Source organism: Mustelus asterias, chromosome 22 (genome assembly GCF_964213995.1).
Source record: "Mustelus asterias chromosome 22, sMusAst1.hap1.1, whole genome shotgun sequence".
Taxonomy (NCBI): Eukaryota; Metazoa; Chordata; class Chondrichthyes; order Carcharhiniformes; family Triakidae; genus Mustelus; species Mustelus asterias.
This window is the reverse complement of record NC_135822.1, coordinates 60,365,567-60,390,594: the sequence shown is the minus strand read 5'-3', so window position 1 is coordinate 60,390,594 and position 25,028 is coordinate 60,365,567. Positions and strand designations below refer to the sequence as shown.

General features: G+C 46.3%; 1 protein-coding gene across 1 annotated transcript in view; it reads left to right on the top strand.

Moving 5' to 3' along the window:
* The first annotated feature begins 2,285 nt into the window (after positions 1-2,285).
* The window catches only part of LOC144509710 (electrogenic sodium bicarbonate cotransporter 4-like), a 107,425-nt gene continuing 84,682 nt past the window's right edge, over positions 2,286-25,028 (top strand). Inside the window, exons 1-4 of the mRNA XM_078238491.1 lie at positions 2,286-2,346; positions 5,032-5,220; positions 13,270-13,458; positions 19,712-19,841. Coding sequence (XP_078094617.1) covers positions 2,286-2,346; positions 5,032-5,220; positions 13,270-13,458; positions 19,712-19,841 — 569 coding nt within the window. The remainder of the gene's footprint in view (positions 2,347-5,031; positions 5,221-13,269; positions 13,459-19,711; positions 19,842-25,028) is intronic.

Genomic DNA, 25,028 nt, shown 5'->3' with positions numbered 1-25,028 from the left:
GAGTTTGCAGGTGGAAAGTGCAGGCTCAAAATCACGCCCTGTGTGTCAAAGGCACAGCCAAGTGAACTTTTAAGCCATATTATTCCACTGAATCACAGTGGTTAGCACTGCTGCCTCACAGCGCCAGGGACCCAGGCTCAGCTCCTGGCTTGGGTCACTGTCTGTGTGGAGTTTGCACGTTCTCCCCATCTCAGCGTGAGTTTCCTCCAGTTTCCTGCAACACTCTGAAAGGCATGCTGGTTAGGTGCATTGGCCATGCTAAGTTGCCCCTTAGTATCAGAGTAAATACATGGGGTTACGGGGATAGGGCTTGGATGGGATTAGACCATAAGATATAGGAGCAGAATTAGGCCACTCGGCCCATCGAGTCTGTTCTGCCATTCAATCATGGCTGATATTTTTCTCATCCCCATTCTCCTGCCATTTACCCATAACCCCTGATCCCCTTATTAATCAAGAACCTATCTATCTCTGTCTTAAAGACACTCAATGACCTGGCCTCCACAGCCTTCTGCGGCAAAGAGTTCCATTCTCTGGCTGAAGAAATTCCTCCTCATCTCTGTTTTAAAGGATTGTCCCTTTAGCCTGAGGTTGTGCCCTCTGGTTATAGTTTTCTCTACTAGTGGAAACATCGCCTCCACATCCACTCTATCAAGCCTCGCAGTATCCTGTAAGTTTCAATAAGATCCCTCCCTCATCCTTCTAAGCTCCGATGAGTACAGAACCAGAGTCCTCAACCATTCTTCCTCATACGACAAGCTCTTCATTCCAGGGATCATTCTTGTGAACCTCCTCTGGACCCTTTCCAAGGCCAGCACATGCTTCCTTAGATATGTGGCCCAAAACTGCTCACAATACTCCAGATGGGGAATGACCAGAGCCTTATACAGCCTCAGAAGTACATCCCTGTTCTTGTATTCTAGCCCTCTCAACATGAATGCTAACATTACATTTGCCTTCCTAACTGCCGACTGAACCTGCCTGTTGACCTTAAGAGAATCTTGAACAATGACTCCCAAGTCCCTTTGTGTTTCTGATTTCCTAAGCATTTCCCCATTTAGAAAATAATCTATGCCTCCATTCCTCCTTCCAAAGTGCATAGCCTCGCACTTTTCCACATTGTATTCCATCTGCCACTTCTTTGCCCACTCTCCTAACCTGTCCAATTCTTTCTGCAGCCCCCCTGCTTCCTCAATACTACCTGTCCCTCTACATATCTTTGTATCATCTGCAAACTGAGCAACAGTGCATTCAGTTCTGTCCTCCAAATCGTTAAAGTGCATTGCAAAAAGTTGTGGTCCCAGCACCGAGCCCTGAGGCACACCACTATTACCAGCTGCCAGCTTGAAAAAGACCCCTTTATCCCCACTCTCTGCCTTCTACCAGTCAACCATTCCATGCCAGGATCTTACCTTAACACTATGGGCACTTAACTTATTTAACAGTCTCCTGTGTGACACCTTGTCAAAAGCCTTCTGGAAATCTAAATAAATCACATCCACTGGTTCTCCTTTATCTAACTTCCTTGTTACCTCCTCAAAGAACTCTGACAGATTTGTCACACATGACCTCCCCTTGACAAAGCCGTGCTGACTCAGTCCTACTTTATCATGCACTTCCAAGTACTCTGTGATCTCATCTTTAATAATGTATTCTAAAATCTTGCCAATGACCGAAGTCAGGCTAACCAGCCTATAATTTCCCATCTGCTGCCTCACTCCCTTCCTAAACAGCGGTGCTACATTAGCTACTTTCCAGTCCTGTGGGACCCTCCCTGCCTCCAGTTATTCCTGAAAGATCACCACCAATGCCTCTACAATTTCCTCAGCTATCTCTTTTAGAATCCTGAGGATTGTGAGTGCAGGCTTGATGGGCCAAATGTCCTCTTTCTGTACTGTAGGGATTCTATGATTGTACGTGCAGGTAAGCTTAATTGGACATGTTAAATTTCCCCTTAGTGTCCGGGGATTAGCAGGGTAAATATGTGGGGTTAAGGGGATAGGGCCTAGGTGGGATTGTTGGCAGTGCACACTTGATGGGCCGAATGTCCTCCCTTTGCGCTGTAGGGATTCTATGATTCTATGATTTCAAATTGTGGCAACACAAATAATTTCATGCTGGAGCCCAACTGTGAGAAATATGTTCCCCTGGACATTTCAACACACCTTGTCTGTATTAGAAAGAGAGTCTTTGTCCTTTCTCTGAATCGGTGATGATTGTAGCTGCCATCAAAAAATGCAGCAGAATCATCCAATTTCTCAGTCTTGTCTTTGTTTTCATTCAGAATGGACCATGAACGGGGAACGGGGCACTCAAGAAAGAGATATGATGATGAAGAGGAGGAGGGTAAGTAAATGCAGATAAAATGTGAATAAAAGCAGAAAAACCCGGTGTATCAGTGAGTCCCGATAACTTGGAGTGTTTCAGCTTTGATTTCTCAGTGATATTATGTTAGCTGTTGTGATGTTGCTGATTGGAGTGGTCCTGAGTTAGGTGGAGCTACGCTTGATAGGGTGTAATGCCCCTCAAGCTATAGGCTCCTGGCGACAGACTAGTGACCTGTTCCGGGACTAAATAGCTACAGAAGCACACAAAGATCTGACCTATGAACCGTCAGGGTGTGGAAAGGTTTCAGAGAGAAAGAGTTAGGTAGAGGAGAAAAATCACTCGGTCAAAACTCCTGACTGACACCCAATTAATGCTGCCATATGGAGTCTGTGTGCAAACACAATTAAGGCGGTACAGTGGTTAGCACTGCTGCCTCACAGTGCCAGGGACCCAGGTTCGTGTCCGGCCTTGGGTCACTGACTGTGTGGAGTTTGCACGTTCTCCCCGTGTCTGCGTGGGTTTCCACCGGGTGCTCCAGTTTCCTTCCACACTCCAAAGATGTGCGGGTTAGGTTGCTTGGCCATGCTAAATTGACCCTGGTGTCAGGGGGATTAACAGGGTAAAGGCATGGGGTTACAGGAACGGGGCCTGGTTGGGATTGTGGTCACTACAGAATCGATGGGCCAAGTGGCCTCCTTCTGTACTGTAGGGATTCTAGGATTCTATGATTAGTCCTATCAGGGCCCAACACCCTCACAGCTTCTGTCATACTCCCACCAACACTCAGCAAAAGGACTGCAAAGTTACAAAGACCTGCACAGTTTCCCTGGGACCGAACCTCAAACCAAGAATAGGCAATGGTCTGTTTTTGCAGGGAGCTGATGCTGGAGCCAGTTTCGAGGGGTGGGTTAAGCTTCCGCCCATTATTGCAGAGGAAGTAAGGGCTGGGAGCAGGTAGGATTCCTCCAATGGGAACTCCCTCTTCCCCACCTTCTCTGAGATCTATCAATTCCTTGGAACCAGTGAAAGCAAGAAGAATTAATCTGGATCATTCTTTTCATTGGCAAGCCTAGCATACCTCCTTGCAAAGTTGTGGGGCGGTTTGTTGGGCGGGTGGCGGGGGGGGGGGGGGGGGGGGGGGGCATGGGATTCAGCATAGTAGTCAAATACCCAGCATCTGTATGTATAACATCCATTCCCTCCATCACTGATGCTCAGTAGCAGCAGTGTGTACTATCTACAAGATGCACTGCAGAAATTCACCAAAGATCCTTAGGCAGTACCTTCCAAAAATCATGATCACTTCCGTCTAGAAGGGCAGCAGATACATGGGGAACACCACCATCTGCAAGCTCCCTTCCAAGCCACTCACCATCCTGACTTGGAAATATATCAGTCGTTCCTTCACAGTCAGTGGGTCAAAATCCTGAAATTCCCTTCCTTATGCCATTGTGGGTCAGCCCACAGCCTGTGGACTGCAACGATTCAAGAAGGCAGCTCACCACCACCTTCTCAAGGGGAAACTAGGGATGGGCGAATAATGCTGGCCAGCCAGCGACACCCATGTCCCATGAAGGGATTTTAAAAACTGCAGAAAGATCATCAGCAGTGGTCAACGCCACCATTGTGTCACTATTCCATTTTGCAGTCATAAAATATCAGCTTGAGGAAATGAACGAAATGGTGATGAGAAAAGAGAAGGGATAGGGACGAATTGAGTATCTCTCTCAAAGAGCCAACCCAGCTGAATGGGCTGAATGGCTGCTTTTTGCCACATCATTCACTAATTCATCATTTTAAATCCTTTTGAGAATCAGAAATCCATCCCGCTCCTTTTTAAAACGTCTGCATGTCGCGGCATGAATTTCTGTTCACGAGGTTTGTCCCCGTGTTACTATTGCTTGTAAAGATTCACCAGAATGGTCCTGGGGTTAGACATGAGGCCCGGTCGCTTGGACCAACTGTATTCCCTTGAGTATAGAAGATTAATAGCTAATCAGTTTGAGGGATTTTAGATGATGAAAGGATCTGAAATCATAGGTAAAGAAAACCTATTTCTCCTGTGACGAGTCCAGAACAAGGGGGTGTAGAATCATAGAATCTCTCCAGTACAGAAGGAGGCCATTCGGCCCATCGAGCCCACACCAACAATTGCACCCTATGCCCGTAACCCTACATATTTACCCTGCTAATCCCCCTGAAACTAGGGTCAATTTAGCATGGCCAATCAACCCAACCCACATCTTTGGACTGGGAGGATACCCACCCAAACACGGGTAGAACATACAAATTCCACACAGACAGTGACCCAAGCTGGGAATCGAACCCAGGTCCCTGGCGCTGTGAGGCAACAGTGCTAACCCACTGTGCCACCATACTGCCCTTGGGCGTGTCGTGCCATCTAAAGTGGTAAGGGTATTAATGGGCAATGGAACCAGGGTGAGTGGAATGTGCAGGTAAGATGCTAATCATCGCTGACTTAATTCAATGGTAGAACAGGTTTCAAGGGTTGAATGGCCTCATCATTTACCTATTTTCTTAAGTTAAAAAGTATGGACTGGACTGAATGTTGCCAAATAAGGCAAAAAAGAAGAAGGTGTGTGTGCAAAAATGAACAGCTCTCTGTTCCTGACCAGAGAATTGAATCTTGCCACAGAAATTAACCGAGTTTAAGAATTTTATAAATATGTCTCTTCTGTCCAGATCAAAATGCCATCTACATTGGCATCCCTGCACCCCAAGGCTACAGGAGAAAGAGACGGCGAAGGAAAATCTCGGCAAGCCGGGATAAAACCACCGACGGGGAATGGTACCCCAAGAGGCAAGAGCGATCCGATACGGATGAAGGAGGTGACAGAACACTCACACCTGTAGACACTACCAATATTACCAGTACGTCATTTACATTTTACTCTCGAGATGTCATAGCTTAACCAGGGGAGTCAGTTTCATTATATAATAATTCATCTTCAACCACCCACCCATTTCCAATACGCCTATAATCAATAAAGTGTTCAAATAAATTAAAAACATCACAATTTTTAATGTTCCTATTTCCCATAATGTTCTCCTGGTTGCTCACAGACATTAACCTGTAACCTCCTCCCACAGTGCAAAGATGTGCGGGTTAGATTGATTAGCCATGCTCAATTGCCCCTTAGTGTCCCAGGATGTTTTAGTTAGGAGGAATCAGTGGAGTAAATACATAGGGTTACAGAAAGGGTCTGGGTGGGATGCTCTGTTGGAGAGTCGGTGCAGACTCAATGGGCCAAATGGCCTGCTTCTGCATTGTAGGGATTCTAAGATTCTCTAATAAGTCTTCAGAGGCAGAAGTCCCTTCACCAAAATCCCTTTAGTTACAAACTCTAACAGCAGTTCAGAGTGCTAATAGTTAGCAGTCTGTCTCCGGGGGTGCCAGAGGAACTGACACTCCCGGTTAAATACAAGGAAAAGACTCGCTGATTGGCCTATCAATTGGATCCTTAATCAGGGACTTAATATTCCAATAGGCCAATCGCAATGGCCTGATTGAAGTCATTACAGATTCTACAATCAATTCAACCTAATGACTCCATTCGATGGTCATCAATATAGACAGCAATATTATGACATGTGAATGCCAAAGATCTTTACACCTTTGTCCAGGCATTACAACTTCAAGGAGCCACCTGCAGGTGAGTTTTTATAATGATATAAAGGTACCAATCATATGTGTGTGTGTGTGTGTGTGTGTGTGTCTGTGTGTGTAGGTGCGTGTGTGTGCGCGCGCATGTGTGTGTGTAGGTGCGTGTGTGTGTGCGTGTGCATGTGTGTGTGTCTGTTTGTGTAGGTGCGTGTGTATCTGTGTGTGTGTGTAGGCGCATGTGTGTGTGTGTGTGTGGGTGCGTGTGTGTGCGTGTGTGTCTGTGTGTGTAGGTGCATGTGTGTGCGTAGGTGCGTGTGTGTGTGTCTGTGTGCGTGTAGGTGTGTGTGTGTCTGTGTGTGTAGGTGTGTGTGTGTTTGTGTGTGTGTCGGTGTGTGTGTGTAGGTGTGTGTGTAGGTGCGTGTGTGTATAGGTGTGCGTGTGTGTCTGTATGTGTGTGTGTGTTTGTGTGTGTGTAGGTGTGTGTGTGTGTGTGTCTGTGTGTGTAGATGTGTGTGTCTGTATGTGTAGGTGTGTGTGTGTGCGCGCGTGTGTGTGTCTGTGTGTGCAGGTGTGTGTGTGTCTGTGTGTGTAGATGTGTGTGCGTGCGTGTGTGTGGGAGTGTGTGTGTGTGTGTGCGTGTGTGCGTGTGTAGGTGTGTGTGTAGATGTCTGTGTAAGTGTGTGTGTAGGTGTATGTGTGTGCGTGTCTGTGTGTCTGTGTGTGTAGGTGCATGTGTTTGCGTGTCTGTGTGTGTAGATGTGTGTGTGTCAGTGTGTGTAGGTGCATGTGTGTGTGTGTGTAGGTGCGTGTCTGTGTGTGCGTGTGTGTGTGTAGGTGCGTGTGTGTGTGCGTGTGTGTATGTAGGTGTGTGTGTGTATGTGTGTGTAGGTGCATGTGTGTGCGTGTCTGTGTGTGTAGATGTGTGTGTGTGTCAGTGTGTGTAGGTGCATGTGTGTGTAGGTGCGTGTCTGTGTGTGCGTGTAGGTGCGTGTGTGTGTGTGCGTGTGTGTATGTAGGTGTGTGTATGTGTGTGTATGTGTGTGTAGGTGCGTCTGTGTATGTGTGTAGATGCGTGTGTGTGTGTGCATAGGTGCGTGTGTGTGTGTATGTAGGTGTGTGTATGTGTGTGTCTGCGTGTGTAGGTGTGTGTGTGTGTGTGTGTGTGTGTCTGTGTGTGTAGGTGTGTGTGTGTGTGTGCATGCATGCGTGTGTGTTCTGCTTGAAAGCAAAAGTGAAATTAAACCTGGATTCCATGACGCACTTCCTTTCCAGTGATGTTATGTTCCTCTTCTCCAAAGAGTTATGACAATATTGGGCACACATCCTTATTCACAACTTTTGGAAGTCATCAGCCCTTCCCTCCACAGGTCATAGAATCCCTTCAGTCCAGTAGGAGGCCCATCGAGTCTGCATCAACCACCATCCCACCAGGCCCTATTCCCGTAACCCCACATATTTACCCTGCTAATCCCCTGACACTAGGGTTAATTTAGCATGGCCAATTCACCTAACCTGCACGTCTTTGGACTGTGGAAGGAAATCGGAGCACCCGGAGGAAACCCACGCAGGTATGTCCCTGTCAGGCAAGGAGGAATTGGTAGGGCTAGGGAACCGTGGTGCACCAAAAAAGTTTCTTTGTTGGTTAAAAAGAAAAAGGAGGCTTATGTTCGGATGAGACGTGAGCACTCGGGTAGTGCACTAGAAAGCTTTAGATTGGCTAAGAGGGAGTTGAAGAGCGAGCTTAGAAGGGCTAAAAGGGGACATGAGAAGACTTTGGCGGATAGGGTTAAAGAGAATCCTAAGGCGTTCTATAGGTATGTCAAGAACAGAAGGTTGGTTAGGGCAAGTTTAGGGCCAGTTATAGATGGCAGAGGGAAATTATGTGTGGAACCGGAGGAGATTGGTGAAGCATTGAACCAATATTTCTCTTCGGTGTTCACGCAAGGGGACATGAATATAGCTGAGGAGGACACTGGGTTGCAGGGGAGTAGAATAGACAGTATTACAGTTGATAAGGAGGATGTGCAGGATATTCTGGAGGGTCTGAAAATAGATAAATCCCCTGGTCCGGATGGGATTTATCCAAGGATTCTCTGGGAGGCAAGAGATGTGATTGCAGAGCCTCTGGCTCTGATCTTCAGGTCGTCGTTGGCCTCTGGTATAGTACCAGAAGATTGGAGGTTAGCGAATGTTGTCCCATTGTTTAAGAAGGGGAACAGAGACTTCCCCGGGAATTATAGACCGGTGAGTCTCACTTCTGTTGTCGGCAAGATGTTGGAAAAAATTATAAGGGATAGGATTTATAGTTATTTGGAGAGTAATGAATTGATAGGTGATAGTCAGCATGGTTTTGTGGCAGGTAGGTCGTGCCTTACTAACCTTATTGAGTTTTTTGAGGAAGTGACCAAGGAGGTGGATGGGGGCAAGGCAGTGGACGTGGTATATATGGATTTTAGTAAGGCGTTTGATAAGGTTCACCATGGTAGGCTTCTGCAGAAAATGCAGATGTATGGGATTGGGGGTGATCTAGGAAATTGGATCAGGAATTGGCTAGCGGATAGGAAACAGAGGGTGGTGGTTGATAGTAAATATTCATCATGGAGTGCGGTTACAAGTGGTGTACCTCAGGGATCTGTTTTGGGGCCACTGCTGTTTGTAATATTTATTAATGATCTGGATGAGGGTATAGTTGGGTGGATTAGCAAATTTGCTGATGACACCAAAGTCGGTGGTGTGGTAGACAGTGAGGAAGGGTGTCGTAGTTTGCAGGAAGACTTAGACAGGTTGCAAAGTTGGGCCGAGAGGTGGCGGATGGAGTTTAATGCGGAGAAGTGTGAGGTAATTCACTTTGGTAGGAATAACAGATGTGTTGAGTATAGGGCTAACGGGAGGACTTTGAATAGTGTGGAGGAGCAGAGGGATCTAGGTGTATGTGTGCATAGATCCCTGAAAGTTGGGAATCAAGTAGATAAGGTTGTTAAGAAGGCATATGGTGTCTTGGCGTTTATTGGTAGGGGGATTGAATTTAGGAGTCGTAGCGTTATGTTGCAACTGTACACAACTCTGGTGCGGCCGCACTTGGAGTACTGTGTGCAGTTCTGGTCCCCACATTACAGGAAGGATGTGGAGGCTTTGGAGAGGGTGCAGAGGAGGTTTACCAGGATGTTGCCTGGTATGGAGGGGAGATCCGATGAGGAGAGGCTGAGGGATTTGGGATTGTTTTCGCTGGAAAGGCGGCGGCTAAGAGGGGATCTTATTGAAACATATAAGATGATTAGAGGTTTAGATAGGGTGGATAGTGATAGCCTTTTTCCTCTGATGGAGAAATCCAGCACGAGGGGGCATGGCTTTAAATTGAGGGGGGTAGTTATAGAACCGATGTCAGGGGTAGGTTCTTTACCCAGAGGGTGGTGAGGGATTGGAATGCCCTGCCAGCATCAGTTGTAAATGCGCCTAGTTTGGGGGCATTTAAGAGATCCGTAGATAGGTTCATGGACGAAAAGAAATTGGTTTAGGTTGGAGGGTCACAGTTTTTTTTTTTAACTGGTCGGTGCAACATCGTGGGCCGAAGGGCCTGTTCTGCGCTGTAATGTTCTATGTTCTATGTTCTATGACACGGGGAGAATGTGCAGTGACAGTGACCCAAACTGGGAATCGAACCCATGTCCCTGGCGCTGTGAGGCAGCAGTGCTAACCACTGTGCCCCCTCTCCCTCCCCGGTCACAAATTCAGAGGTAAAACATTGAGAAATATGTTCTTTTTTAATCTTCCTGCCGCCCCCCCGCGCCCCCCCCCCCCACCATATTCTCATACTTTGCCCCAGAAAAGTAGCAACTGTTTCAGCATGGCTGCCGCTAACGGCACCTCCCCGCTGCCTTCCCCACTGTCAACGCCAACGCTGTTCCAGTGGAAATCATTGACTTCCACTTGGAGGTTCTGAAGGAATGGGTGAGATGAGGTTAGTCCAAGAGCCCAGGGCTTGCGGATTGTGACGCAGCACTGCCCTACTTCGAGAAACAGATTTCACAAACAAAGCCAACACTGCCACCTGGCATTGAAACAGCGGGGCTGTACCATCCGGGATTTGGTATCGTGATGCCGCAAACACTGGTTTTAAAGTGGAGACGGTAAGAAGTCACACAACACCAGGTTAAAGTCCAACAAGTTTATTTGGTCTCAGAAGCTTTTGGAGTGTCGCTGCTTCATCAGGTGAGTGGAGGTGTTTTAAATTGTTTAAATTGCTTTTTTGCTCATGTTAGCATTTCTTCAACAACTTAAAGCCAAACGCTGTTTGACGTTGGCTACAGAACATTTAACACATTTAAATTGGAAGTTACCGCACTGTTTTTAATCATTGGATTTTTCAGTCCATTCCCATTGTGGAGATCTCTATGTCGCAACGGGAGTAAATTCTCAAATTGTCACCTGCATTAGGTTAATCTAGTCGTTTCATTGATTCAGAGTTTTGATGACTGCTAGGGATATACATGGCTGCTGATCAATGTTATTCCTTAACACACAGAAGATATCTTGACAGTGGAGATCAGATAAATATGAAGCACTACCTCCAGATAACCCAGTACACTGGGCTAAAATGTGCTGAAAGACCATTATCTAAAGAACTGTAGATTCACAAGGCAGAGGTGAAGGGTTGGGAGGAAGCTCTGGATTGAAGATTGACCCAAGAGTTTTCATTGATCACTCAATGGTGAGCTCAAAACGCCAGGGTCCACATTTAATCTCCATTCGTTGCTGAGTTAACGGAAATCATTTTGGGTGGCAGCAGGCTGGGTACAAGCTATTTCAGCAGCCCTGGGATGAGGAGAGGGAAAATCAGGCAGCTTCCGAAACTCCCCAAGCCAATCCACTTACTCCGCAAGAACACACGTACACACACACACACAGTCAGGTCCAAATCAGGATCCGAATTCTCGCACTGTGGAGCTCTATGTGTTTGGAAAGCTGGCTTTCGCCTGAGATCCCAGGAAATTGCCCATGGAACTGAATCAAGGAAGAATCTTTGGGACAACTCTGTTGTTTCCATATTCATTAGAAGGCAGCTTTCACTGATAAGGAATTACATTTGTTGAATAGGGATAGGGATGTTTTGCTGTAATTGTATAGGGCGTCGGTGAGGCCACATCTGGAGTATTGTGTGCAGTTTTGGTGTCCGTATCTGAGGAAGGATGTCCTTGCTATAGAGGAAATGCAGCGAAGGTTTACCAGGCTGATTCCTGGGATGGCAGGTCTGTCATCTGAGGAGAGATTAAGTCGGTTAGGATTATATTCACTGGAGTTTAGAAGAGTGAGAGGGGATCTCATAGAAACTTATAAAATTCTAACAGGGTTAGACAGGGTAGATTCAGAAAGAGCGGGGGAGTCCAGAACTAGGGGTCATACTTTGAGGATAAGGGGTAAACCTTTTAGAACTGAGGTGAGGAGAAATTTCTTCACCCAGAGGGTGGTGAATGTGTGGAATTCACTATCACCGAATGTAGTTGAGGCCAAAACATTGTCTGATTTCAAGAGGAAATTAGATGTGACTCTTGGGCCTAAAGGCATCAAGGGATATGTGGGGAAGAGAGGATCAGGATATCGAATTCGATGATCAGCCATGATCAAAATGAATGGCGGAGCAGGCTCGAAGGGCCGAAAGCCTATTCCTGCTTCTAGGTTCTATGAAAAGTCATATCAGTTTCCTGAATTGTCTTGACAGGTTTTGACCCTCAGAGTAGAGACGATTCATCAGTTTGGTTATTGTGTCGTCCGTAAGTCAAGCTTGGAAATATGGGACAGAATTTTCCCGTCCCGCCCGCCACGGGAATCATAGCGGGTGGGACATGGATGATGCAAAGGTCCGTTGACCTCGGGTGGGATTTTCTGGCCTTGGGGCGAGTGTGAGTGGAAAATCCTGCCCATGGCTAATTCACAAGGTTAGATCACATGGGATTAGGGGTAATTTATTAGCTTGGATAGGTGACTGGCTGATGGACAGAAGACAGAGAGTCGGGGTAAATAGGTTGTTTTTCTGGATGGCAAAAAGGTAACTAGTGGGGTGCCACAGGGTTTGGTCCTTGGGCCCCAGCTATTTACAATCTATATTAACGACTTGGATACAGCGATAGAAGGTTCTATAGCCAAATTTGCAGATGGCACAAAAATAGGCAGGACAGTAAGTTGCAGTGAGGAAATAAGAACCGTACTAATGTACATAGATACGTTCGGAGAGGAGGCCAAAGTATGGCAGATGGAATTTAACGTGGATAAGTGTGAGGTCATGCATTTTGGTCGGAAAAATGGGAAGGCGACTTATTATCTAAATGGGGAGAGACTTTGGGGTTCTCCAGTGCAGAGGGATCTGAGTGTCCTTGTTCATGAGTCACAGAAAACTAGCATGCAGGTACAGCAGATAATAAAGAAAGCAAATGGAATGTTGCCATTTATAGCGAAAGGAATAGAATATGAAGGTAAGGAAGTATTGTTGCAACTATACAAGGCATTGATGAGGCTGCACCTGGAGTATGTGCACAGTTTTGCTTCCCGTATTTGAGGAAAGATGTAGTGGCATTGGAGGCAGTTCAGAGGAGGTTCACTAGATTGATTCCAGAGATGAGGGGTTTGTCGTATGAGGAGAGATGGAACAGTTTCGGCCGATACTCTCTGGAATTTAGAAGAATGAGGGAAGATCAGATTGAGGTATACAAGATGATAAAAGGTCTGGATAAAGTAGACGTGGAGCGGATGCTTCGTCTTGTGGGGCATTCTAGGACGAGAGGTCATAGTCTTAGGATAAGGGGCAGCAAATTTAAAACAGAGTTGAGGAGAAACTACTTCTCCCAAAGGGTTGTGAATCTGTGGAATTCGCTCCCCCAAAGTGCGGTGGATGCTGGGACAGTGAGTAGATTGAAGGAGGAGTTAGACAGATTTTTAATTGGTAAAGGGTTGAAGGGTTATGGGGAGAAAGCAAGAAAATGGGGATGAGTAGCATATCAGCCATGATCGAATGGCGGAGCAGACTCGATGGGCCGAATGGCCTAATTCTGCTCCTATATCTTATGAACCTATGCTATGTCTGGCTTTATATTAAACTCTTTTCCCCTCCCCACGTTGAACAATAATAAGGTCCTACACTCAAAACTGCACCACTGGCTCAAGTCTGCACTCAGAACTGGATTGCTGGAAAATAAATTCCACAGTAGCCAATCTTGGCCCATCAGCTACTTCACTTCGAGGGGGGTTTTTTTTCCACTTGTCTCCAATATTGTCACAAGAACCGTGTTGCTGAGCAATAGTTCTGACACTTTGCCTGATCTCAGTCGCAGCCGCACGCCACTTGCGGCTCGACTGCTTACCGGGGTCACGCAGGGGTCAAAACCAGCTTCCAGGTCAGCTTCCGCTGATTGTGTATAAAGGACATTGGGATTGCTGTGTACTCAGTGCCAGATTCTGGAAGCATAGACAGTCGCGAGGAACTAAAGGCACATTGTTTCCAGTCGGAATTCAAGGTACAAATAAATCTCGGCATTGCAAATGCTAATCTGTTAACTGTTGCCACTCCCTGGGCCTGACCAGGGAATATTTTACACTCAACTCTGCAAAGATCCTAATTTGCCAATTTATCAAAACAAAAGAACTCACTGAAGCCCATCTGCAACTTTAATCAGGCTGGGAACGAAACATCCATCAGTAACAATTCAATTATTCAGCATTCAGAGCAAGAGGGGGCCATTCAGCCCCTCAAGTCTGTTCCCCATTCAATTAAATCTTGCCTAATTTGTACCTCAACTCCATTTATCTGTCTTTAAGTTGAAGTTTATTTATTAGTGTCACAGTAGGCTTATATTAACACTGCAATGAAGTTACTGTGAACATCCCCTAGTCGCCACACTCCCTGAGGGAGAATTTAGCACCTAACCAGTACGTTTTTCGGATTGTGGGAGGAAACCGGAGCACCCGGAGGAAACCCACGCAGACACGGAGAGAACGTGCAGACTCCGCACAGACAGTCACCCAAGTCGGGAATCGAACCCGGGTCCCTGTCGCTGTGAGGCAGCAGTGCTAACCGCTGTGCCACTATGCTGTGTTCTCTGATACCCTCACTCATCATAAGTCTCAATCTGGGTCAGTTCTATTCCCACCCACCCACTAAAATGTGAACCGTGGCCTACGGTCTCAGATCCTGGAAGAAATGCTCTTCCCCTCACCCTGTCCTCTACACTCCCCACCATCCCCCCCACCCCACCCCCCACTTCGCTCCCTTCCCCAACCGCCACCGCCCTCCCCCGCTCCCATTCTTCCAAATTTCAGACATGTCCTAGATTGCTAGCTCTCCCTGGAGACTTTTAGTGTTGTTCTTGAAGAAAGAATGGGATGACCGAGTCAAAGATTTACTGGGATGTTACAGGGACTTGATGGTTTGAGATATAAGGAGAGGCTGGATAGACTGGAACTTTTTCCCTGGAGTGTAGGAGACTTAGGGGTGATCTTAGAGAGGTCTATAAAATAATGAGGGGCATAGATCAGCTAGATAGTCAATATCTTTTCCCAAGGGTAGGGGAGTCTAAAACTAGAGGGCATAGGTTTAAGATGAGAGGGGAGAGATACAAAAAGGTCCAGAGGGGCAATTTTTTCACACAGAGGGTGGTGAGTGTCTGGAACAAGCTGCCAAAGGTAGTAGTAGAGGCGGGTACAATTTTGTCTTTTAAAAAGCATTTAGACAGTTACATGGGTAAGATGGGTATAGAGGGATATGGGCCAAACGTGGGCATTTGGGACGAGCTTAGTGGTTAAAAAAAAAGGGGGGCATGGACAAGTTGGGCTGAAGGGCCTGTTTGCATGCTGTAAACCTCTATGACTTCATGATTGAAATTAATATAAAGCCATCTTTCCTTTCAAAACATTGAACTGACTTTAAGGAGATGGGAAATTGTGCGTGTGGGGTGGGGTGAGGTGCTGGTGGGGACGGGGGTTAGCAAGTTGAAGTGTGGTTAGCAAGCCCCCTCCCTCCCTCCCTCTTGAGTGAATGTATTGTGTGCTAAGTTCATCCTCAAGTTGCTGGGACTGGGACGCGCAAGTATTCATTCATTTCCTTTCATTCACACTGAAAGGACAGCATTAGTTTGCTTGGGCCAGAAAGGACCAAATATTGACCATTGACTAAACTTTAGCTCCGACTCCTTAAAACAAAAAAAAAATCAGGGAACGGGTGGTCAAAGGTAAGGGGGACATTTCAATGCAATGAATTATCTGTTGATTTTTTTTGTTGGGGGGGGGGCCTTTTTTTCTTGATGCACAGGGGAGAAGGTTCAGGAATGGTTAAGGTCAAAGCTTTCTCAGAATTGAAATGGGTAAGCTCTACTGAGTTTGGCATAATCATCAATAGGACTCAACTCAGCAAAGGGCGTGCTATTCCATTTAATCTCCAGGGCAAGCAGCTCTGTGTAACAGGCTTTGACACACTCTGTAAGGCTGCAGCAAGTTACCCCCGAGCACAGCCAGGCCTGTTTTTAATGTGTGTGAGACAAAATGAGTGAGGGTGAAGCAGGTAGGGTCAAAACCGTGGCTTTTCTTGTCGATTTGTCAGTTGCTTTTTTATTGTGAGGCCACGATTGGCGTGTTTCTCTTGTAGCCACAAGAGAACTGATGTAATTAATTTTGTTTCGCTCTGTTAACACTTTGTGGATTGCAGCAACATTGCAGGAAAGGATATAGCCGGGTCACGCAAAAGGTAGTTGAGTGAAATGGTCTTTTCTCTTGTTTTCTTGAACTTTGCTTCACAGCGACTGGTTTCACAAGTGTACAAAGAGTGGTTTGTACTTTGCAACTTTAAAGAGGGGGTGTGAGTGTGTGTGTGTACCAGTCTGTCGACACTGATGTCGTTTGCTCGATTTGGATACAACTGAGATTTTTAAGGAGGCAGATATTATTTTTCAGCCCTTTGGAATCTAATTCTCCTTGCGAACAAAAGCCACAACCTGGCGCAGCGGAATAATTATGCTTGCTCCCTTTTTGTCCACTGAAGGAGACAAGAAGCCGACATATCTACACTCTGACCGCTGAATCCTTCCAATCAGATGCAAGACATGGCGCGAGGCTCGGCAACTTTCCTAGGTGGGGAATCAAAGTCAATTTTCAGGACGAAATCAGTCAATGGATATATGTGTAGGTCAACAAGTTCGACAGGACCTCTGATCTCTACTGCCCTTTCGTACAGATTAATGAGTACATGAAGATTGCTGTTGCCCAGTTATGAATGTGCACGTGTATGTGTGTGTGTGTATGTGTGTATGCATGCATGTGTGCGTATATGTATGCGTACATGCATGTGTGTGTGTGTGTGTGTGTGTACACGGTGTGCATTTCCATATTTGTGTGTATGCGTGTATGAATGTGCTTGTGTCTATGTGTGTGCGTGTGTATGTGTTTGCATAGACCGAGTTCAAGTTCAAGTTCAGCTGTGACGCCTACCGATGTTTAAAGTCTTCAACAGTCACTGTCACATCAAGATTGGCATTTGGACAATGGAAGCATAAAGGCTGCCACTGCTGCGGAGGTGTACATCGCATGGAGTCACCAGGAGGAGAGAAAGTCGGCGGAAACGAATCGATCCTGAATAAAGCTTTGGCTTGCCAGTAACCCAAGTTGGGTTGGACCCCACTTCAAGGGGCCACAGGCATCTGATCAGTTTAACAGCATGGTCCCCCTGGTTGTAACTGGAGGCGGATATGAGGCACATCTCTGAACAGTTGTGGCACTACTGACAGAGATTGAATGGAAAGTCACAGCAGCAAACAATAGAAATCATGCAAATGTTTACAGATAGTTACTTTGCAAGCGACTCAAAGGATTCGAGCTTGAGGAACAGTCAAAATTTGACTTGCCTTCCATCACCACTTTAAGAGCGTTCTACTAGAAGACAACATTGTAGGATTGGCTAGTAACCATAGGAACTGGAATTCCTGCCCGGAAGAATTAGTTACAATTGCTTTTGAGTCAGAAAGTTTCACTGGCAGTTCAGAAGAACCAGCGGTCTTGGAAATGATAGGTAAATGATGGGAAAGAGGACATGGCAGCAATTCAAATGTCGGAGACATTTAATTTCAGGGATAGAGCCAATGCTTTTACATGATTCATGCTGGAGTGCAAAAGGGATGGTTGATAGAATTAATACTCTATTTAATAGGATTAACTTTTATGAGCAGAAGCACACACATGCTGAGGTGAAGCAATGGAGTTAAATGCTGCCTCCGAACCAGTGCCGAGTGGCTCTGGATTCCCCAGCAGGTGGGCCAGGAGAATAGAGAGAAATATAAAAGGTAGCTCAGGACAATGAAGGCCAGCAGTGTGAGCAGTGTTATAACTTCAGAGTGGAGAACTGTAGTTGCGATGGTGAACTATTTTCCAGTTACGTTCGAAGTCAGGAATCAATCAAAGACGTTATTGTTCCTTTGAGGGAGTTATTAGGTCAGGTTAGGTGTGCGGCCAAGTGAATGAGTGCTGAGCTAAATGGGTACTTTGCGTCAGTTTGAATTCCTGAAGTGACGCTGTAGCCCTCGTGCAGAGTAGGCGCAGAGCGAAAGTCGAGATAAGTTGAGAAACTGAAGAGTAAGAGGCTCATGAGGTCAATCGAAGCTGGCCCAGAATGCTTAAAGAATCTGGGTTAGTTCCCATTGATTGGAAGAGGGTTCATGTGGTTGTATAATTTAAGAAGGGGGGGGAATTTCCCCCACTTTGGGGAGACATGGTGGCACAGTGGTTAGCACTGCTGCCTCACTGTGCCAGGGATCCGGGTTCGATTCCCGGCTTGGGTCACTGTCTGTGTGGAGTTTGCATGTTCTCCCCGTGTCTGCGTGGGTTTCCTCTGGGTGCTCCGGTTTCCTCCCACACTCCAAAGATGTGTGGGTTAGGTGGATTGGCCAGTGCTAAATTGAGCCCAGTGTCAGGGGATTCGCAAGGTAAATATGTGGGGTTACGGGAATAGGGCCTGGGTGGGATTGTGGTCGGTGCAGACTCAATGGGCCGAATGGCCTCCTTCTGCACTGTAGGGAATCTAAGATTCTATAAATTCAGACCTTGGCAATTATCAGTTTGACATAGGGTAAGATTTACGATCACCTGAAGTGTTTGATAGTTAGAAAGGATTCCCTGTATTACTTCAGACAGCGTAAGTCCCGTTTCATTAACCTAATTGAGTTCTTGAAGGAAACGGTCAAAATAGTGGCCCTTGGCATTCCTATTGATGTTGTCTACCTTGTTTTCCACAACTGACTAAAGCAACTTATTGAAAGATTCAGCTGCAGGGGCTTCTAGGGCAGATATGAGGGTGGATAGGAAGTCTGCTGTGAACACATCTTGTGAATAAGATGGTTTTATCAAGGGGGAAGCTTTGAATGAAACCTAATGATGACAAGATTCTATGTTCCTCTCTGATTTGGATGAGAGCGCTAATGGAACTATTTTGACAGAGAACACAAAAATAGGGACGAATCATTCAGATGGAATCAGTCGGCTAATTTATCTCGGGTAAGGGAATGGCCTTGTGAATGACAGATACCCGAAAATGTGCAGAGTCATCAGTTGCCCCTCAGTTGACGTCTGCTGAGGGTTCTGCCATGGGCCTTCATGTGGCTGAACAGGCCCATTCTCCGCCCTGCCAATACATGGGGCAGGTAGTGGGATAGGGAGGGCAGCATTTGCTTCCTTTTCGTTCCTTCTCTGTCACTGCTCTGCCTCATCGTGAAGGTGTTGGGCCTTGAAGTGTGGTGAGGCTCGATGGCCAAGTTGTCACTGTTCCGAGTGGTTGGTGACAAGCTCCTCTCAGTTATTAAGGTCAGTTATCCAGAGCCCAGAGGAATGGGCCAAGATCGATTAGGTCCTGCTCTGTTGCCTCTTATAGGTAATGAGCAATGCAGCTGGAATAAGTAAGTGCAGCATCAAAGTGATTGAGAAGACAGCGAGGGCTGCAGTTACGGATAGTGTACATCGAGAGACATTCTGGATTCACCGAGCAAGCGAAGGGGAGAAACTATCAGCAACAAGAAAAGGCAAAACCAATTCTGGAATGGGAAGTTAGCAGAATCTGACAATCAGTTACCAGGGATAAGCGATTCCTCTTCAGGTCTCCTGTTATGTTGGAGACACACACCATTGAGTCAAACACAGGATACTGGTTTCAATTCCAGCCTTACAGATATTTCATTGTTGTCACTTTATTGCCTTGTAACCTCGAGCTTCGTTCCTTTTCTTGGTTCAGCTTGTCGGAGACACATTGACAGGGGAATTGCAAAAAAATAAGTTGATTGAATGCTCAGAGGCACTGCAGCAATGCGAGGGCTTTTGAAGTGTTCTCCGTGCCAGTAAGTGGAAAGAACTTCAACTGTGACTGGGATCAAAGGCTGGCGCGGTGCTCTGTTTCCTCCTCATGCCACTGGCATTTGGCGATAGCCATTTTCGACAAATGATCCCAAAAGCAATGACCTCCATTCTAAACCTTGAGTGGCGTGTAAAGAGCAAAATTGCCAGCAATTGGCCTGTTGATGGAGCAGAGGTGGGGGACCGCAGGAATTGAATCTTTGATGCGCAGATCGATTGGAGATGAGGGTCCAGTCACCAGAGATCCATGGAAAGAGTCAACAGCAAGCTTATGTTCAGAGATGTATAAGGGCAGTGCTAGTGGTTCCTCTGTCCCCTCCCCATTAATATTTGATACTCTCCCGCAGACATGAATCGAATGTGATGATGTCCCTCTGTTCTATACAGTGTCCCCTGCTGCGGAGCGTCTGAGATACATTCTTGGAGAAGAGTATGATGGCCCAACTCCGACCCTTTTTACAGAGATGGATACTCTACAGCACGATGGGGACGAGCTAGAATGGAAGGAATCTGCCAGGTTAGTGATTTAAAGTCCAGCGAGATTTACTTCCGTTTAATGAACCTTTTCTATGCCATTCTGTAGCTTCTTTTGTTTGAATGGGCAGCCAGCGTGATGGAACTGTTGTGGTGCAAACACACAAGCAGTGGTTTTCTGGGTTGCTGCTACTCTGTTTGAAGGACTTGAGGACGATATGAAGGAATACCACATAAATAAGTGGCAACGGCAAGACACAATGGATTAACGTCAGCAGTGACAGGAAGCCTCTGATCAGAACAAGTTCTAGAAATATAATTGAAGTAAGTTAGGACTGTGCAGAAGAGCGAAAGAAAATGAGAAACTGAAATCTTGACTGTCAGAATCCCTCTAATTTATCTTTGCTCCGAATGTAATGCAGAGTGGCACAACAGTTACTCAGGCTATTGAGACCACACAAATTCTAAACTTCAGCCTCCTTGTGTGAATCATTGCCATGGCAATGAAGGTCCCATATATGTATGCAAGGGGAGAAAGAGTACCTGATTGGTGGGGTGCAGGAAGGAGGGAAGGGGAAGGGGGGATAGGAGGAGGAGAAACACTGGGGGCTAAATTGGATAGCCCCCTGAAAACAGTCATGCCGATTGCAATGTACGATCAGCCTGTGCCCATTCAGTGGAATGCAGGCCGCATGCCAACTTCACATTGCCTGCTCATTTGAATGAGTGTTGTGTGCAGCTACTGCTAACTGTGCTCTTCATTGGCTGGACACATCAGCAGGGGGGCCCCAAATCGTAACTTCCTCACACCACTTAAAGCGAGACCACACTGGTTAAAGCCAACCCGCACCTCGCAAAGTGGGAGCTTCCCTGTGGCTGGAGTAGCTGCCGGAAGTTGTGCGGGAAGCGAATTTAATCCTGGGAAGCGATGAAGAATGGCGCAGCGATGGAGAGTGCGAGCTCCGAGGTTTTCAGAGCCTGCACTGGAGGCCTGGGCATAGCAGATGGAAAGGAGGGGAAGTGTCATCTATCTTCAGGGGACTCCCGAGGGAGCAGATAATGGCCAGGGGTCAAGCCCTGAAGGCCAGGATGCATTGCCACAGGAAGCCCAGTGACCACGATGCCCACATTCCTTTGAATGAACAAATAATAAAAAAAACAGCTGGAGCTAGCAGGAGCTAACTGGAGGTGGGGGGGGGGGGGGGGGGGGGGGGGGGGGGGCGGGGGGGGCAGTGGTTTGACTGTATGTCCTAACCCCCATTGAGGAGACAGTACAGGACACTATTCAGATGGCCATTGCTGAGGTTGTAGTCAGCAGCAGGACACAAACCATTGGAGCTGATGGCATCCTCATAACTAATCCTCCTTCTCAAACCTCACTTCCCTCTCGCCACACAATCTTTTCTGATTCACAAATTAAAGATGGTGCAAAGACACACTTCTTATTTTCCCCCTTCCATGCACCACTTTTGCACCTTTTCATAGAATCTTAGAATCCTTACAGTGCAGAAGGAGGCCATTTGGCCCATTGCATCTCTACCAACCATATCCCACCCAGGCCCTATTCCAGTAACCCCACACATTCATCCTACTAATCCCCCGATACAAGTGGGCAATTTAGCATGGCCAATCCACCTAACCTGCACATCTTTGGAGTGTGGGAGGAAACCGGAGCACCCCGAGGAAACCCACGCAGACACGGGGAGTGCAAACTCCACACAGACAGTGACCCGAGGCCAGAATTGAACCTGGGTCTCTGGCGCTGTGAGGCAGCAGCGCTAACCATTGTGCCATCCCCAGTGCATTCAGTGGGGGACCATCAAAGAGTGAGTGATGATGAAGAGATAGCACCATCAGCTGTCCCACAGTCACAGCCACCAACTCAGATCCTGACACTGTGCATATCTGAGAGGAGAGATTGGAGGTGGGATCTGCTTGTGGGGAGACACTGGACACAAGTGGGGCAACGAGTGCCGGGGGCAAGAATAGCGCTACTGCCAGCTCACCAGAGGGTGAGGTCCTACATGAGTCCCTCTGCAGAGCACTTAGACGAGGACGTGGAGGGGCAGTTTACAGACGAATGATGATGGAGATGCACAATGAAAGGCTTGGGACATTAGGAAGCCTGCCAGAAAACAGTCAGTTTCAAGGAACACGGAGGAATTCAGCACCAACCTGACACCGAGTTTTTGCACAGAGATTGAGACCATCCTTTTCAGAAATGGTGGCCAACCCCTTTCTCGCGCTTGCCGACTTGCCCACAATGCAGCGTGTGATAGCCGATGTTGCAATTTCTATTAGAGTCATAGAGGTTTACAGCATGGAAACAGGCCCTTCGGCCCAACATGTCCATGCCGCCCTTTTTTTTTAACCCCCTAAGCTAATCCCAATTGCCCGTATTTGGCCCATATCCCTCTATACCCATTTTACTCATGTAACTGTCTAAACACTTTTTAAAAGTCAAAATTGTACCCGCCTCTACTTCTACCTCTGGCAGCTCGTTCCAGACACTCACCAACCTCTGTGTGAAAAATTGCCCCTCTGCACACTTTTGTATCTCTCCCCTCTCACCTTAAACCGATGCCCTCTTGTTTTAGACTCCCATACCTTTGGGAAAAGATATTGACTATCTAGTTGATCCACGCCCCTCATTATTTTGTAGACCTTTATAAGATCACCCCTAAGCCTCGCTCCAGGGAATAAAGACCCAGTCTCTCCAACCTCTCCTTATAACTCAAACCATCAAATACTAGTAAATATTTTCTGCACTCTTTCTCGTTTAATAATATCCTTTCTCTCATAGGGTGACCAGAACTGTACACAGTGTTCCAAGCGTGGCCTTACCAATGTCTTGTACAACTTCAACAAGACGTCCCAACTCCTGTATTCAATGTTCTGACCAATGAAACCAAGCATGCCGAATGCCTTCTTCACCACTCTGTCCACCTGTGACTCCACTTTCAAGGAGCTACGAACCTGTACCCCTAGATCTCTTTGTTCTGAAACTCTCCCCAACGCCCTACCATTAACTGAGTAAGTCCTGCCCTGGTTCAATCTACCAAAACGCATCACCTCGCATTTATCTAAATTAAACTCCATCTGCTTTTCGTCAGCCCAATTGATCAAGATCCCGTTGCAATCCGAGATAACTTTCTTCACTGTCCACTATGCCACCAATCTTGGTGTCATCTGCAAACTTGCTAACCATGCCTCCTATATTATCATCCAAATCAATAATATAAATGACAAATAACAGTGGGCCTAGCACCGATCCCTGAGGCACATCGCTGGTCACAGGCCTCCAGTTTGAAAAACAACCCTCTACAACCACCCTCCGGTTTCTGTCAAGAAGCCAATTTTGTATCCATTTAGCTACCTCACCCTGGATCCTGTGAGATTTAACCTTATGCAACAACCTGGCATGAGGTACCTTGTCAAAGGCCTTGCTAAAGTCCACGTAGACAACATCAACTGCGCTGCCCTCATCTACCTTCTTGGTTACCCCTGTGACACATGATATTCCACTCACAAAGCCATGCTGACTGTCCCTAATCAGTCCTTGCATCTCTAAGTGCCTGTAGATCCTTTCTCTCAAAATATCTTCCAACAACCTACCCACTACAGATGTGAGGTTCACCAGCCTACAGTTCCCAGGCTTTCCCTGCAGCCTTTTTAAACAAAGGCACAACATTTGCCACCCTCCAATCTTCAGGCACCTCACCTGTGACTGTCGATGATTCAAATATCTGTTCGGGGACCCGCAATTTCCTCCCTAGCCTCCCACAATGTCCTGGGATACACTTCATCAGGTCCCGGGGATTTTCCTACCTTGATGCGCTTTAAGACCTCCAGCACCTCCTTCTCTGTTATACATACACTCCTCAAGACATCACTATTTATTTCCCCAAGTTCCCTAACATCCATGCTTTTCTCAACCATAAATACTGATGGGAAATATTCATTTAGGATCTCACCCATCCCTTGTGGATCCACACATAGATGACCTTGTTGATCCTCAAGAGGCCCTACTCTCTCCCTTGTTACTCTTTTGGCCTTTATGTGTTTGTAGAAGCTCTTTGGATTCTCCTTTGCCTTATCTGTCAAAACAATCTCATGTCCCCTTTTTTTCCCTCCTGATTTCTCTCTTAACTCTACTCCTGCACCCTCTATACTCTTGAAAGGATTCACTTGATCCCAGCTGTCTATGCATGTCATGTTCCCTCATGCAACTATTGCTTCACTGTTAAACAGTAGTTCCTGTAGTTTCTAACCCAATGACCAGAATATTCCCAGATTTGCTTGCATGCTAAGCAGAGACATCAGGAGGAGGGGAAGTTATTCAGTTGTTTATTCAAAATGTATTTGCTAAACACAACTCTTTGAAGTCAATAAATAGCTGTAATCTGCAGCATGACTTAAGTCATAATTTAGATTTTAGGATTAACAATTTTTCTTTTCCTAAAAGGGCCCTTTGTGCCTGTTTAATTATATTTTCCTCTGATAACTATGTATACCAATAAATCACAAGAAGACCCGTCTGCACCAAGGAAACCAGAAATCGTGTTATAATTAAAATATGGCTCCCATAAGCTTCTTTCTTCCCTGGAACTTGGCACACAATTTGGTAAACTGTCTTGGATAGATCTGGTGTCCATGGCTATTGAGAGGGAGAGGGGGAGGGAATTACCCACACTCCATTGTTTTCCATGAATATTTAAGTGTTTGTTTTTGAGTAGAATGCCCTGTAACCACATCGGTGAAATCTGTTATAAGCTTTAAAAAGGGAAATGGATCGTGTTAAACCCCAGGCCAGAAACTCCAAGTTGTTTTGTTAAGTTAGCCGAGACGTTAAGTTTTACATTTGATTTTGACACGGGTGAGCATAAGGTCTTTCACTCCAGGTATGATTCAAGTGACCCTCTAGGGAGCTTTTATCAAACAAGTTTATTTAAGAACACAGTTAGAATACAACAAATTAATCAGCATAACTTTTACCAATTACAATACTTACACATGATACAGTATAACTCTTAATAGCTAGCTATCTCTGTTGTTCCAATTTAAAAGCAATACCCCATGGACCCAGCTTTGACAAAGAGTCATCTGGACTTGAAATGTCCACTCTTTTCTCTCCTTACGGCTGCCAGGCCTTCTGAGATTTTCTGGCATTTTCTCTTTTGGTTACCCTTCTTCAGAATTAGTTAGCACTAAAGTAAGTATGCTCACATGA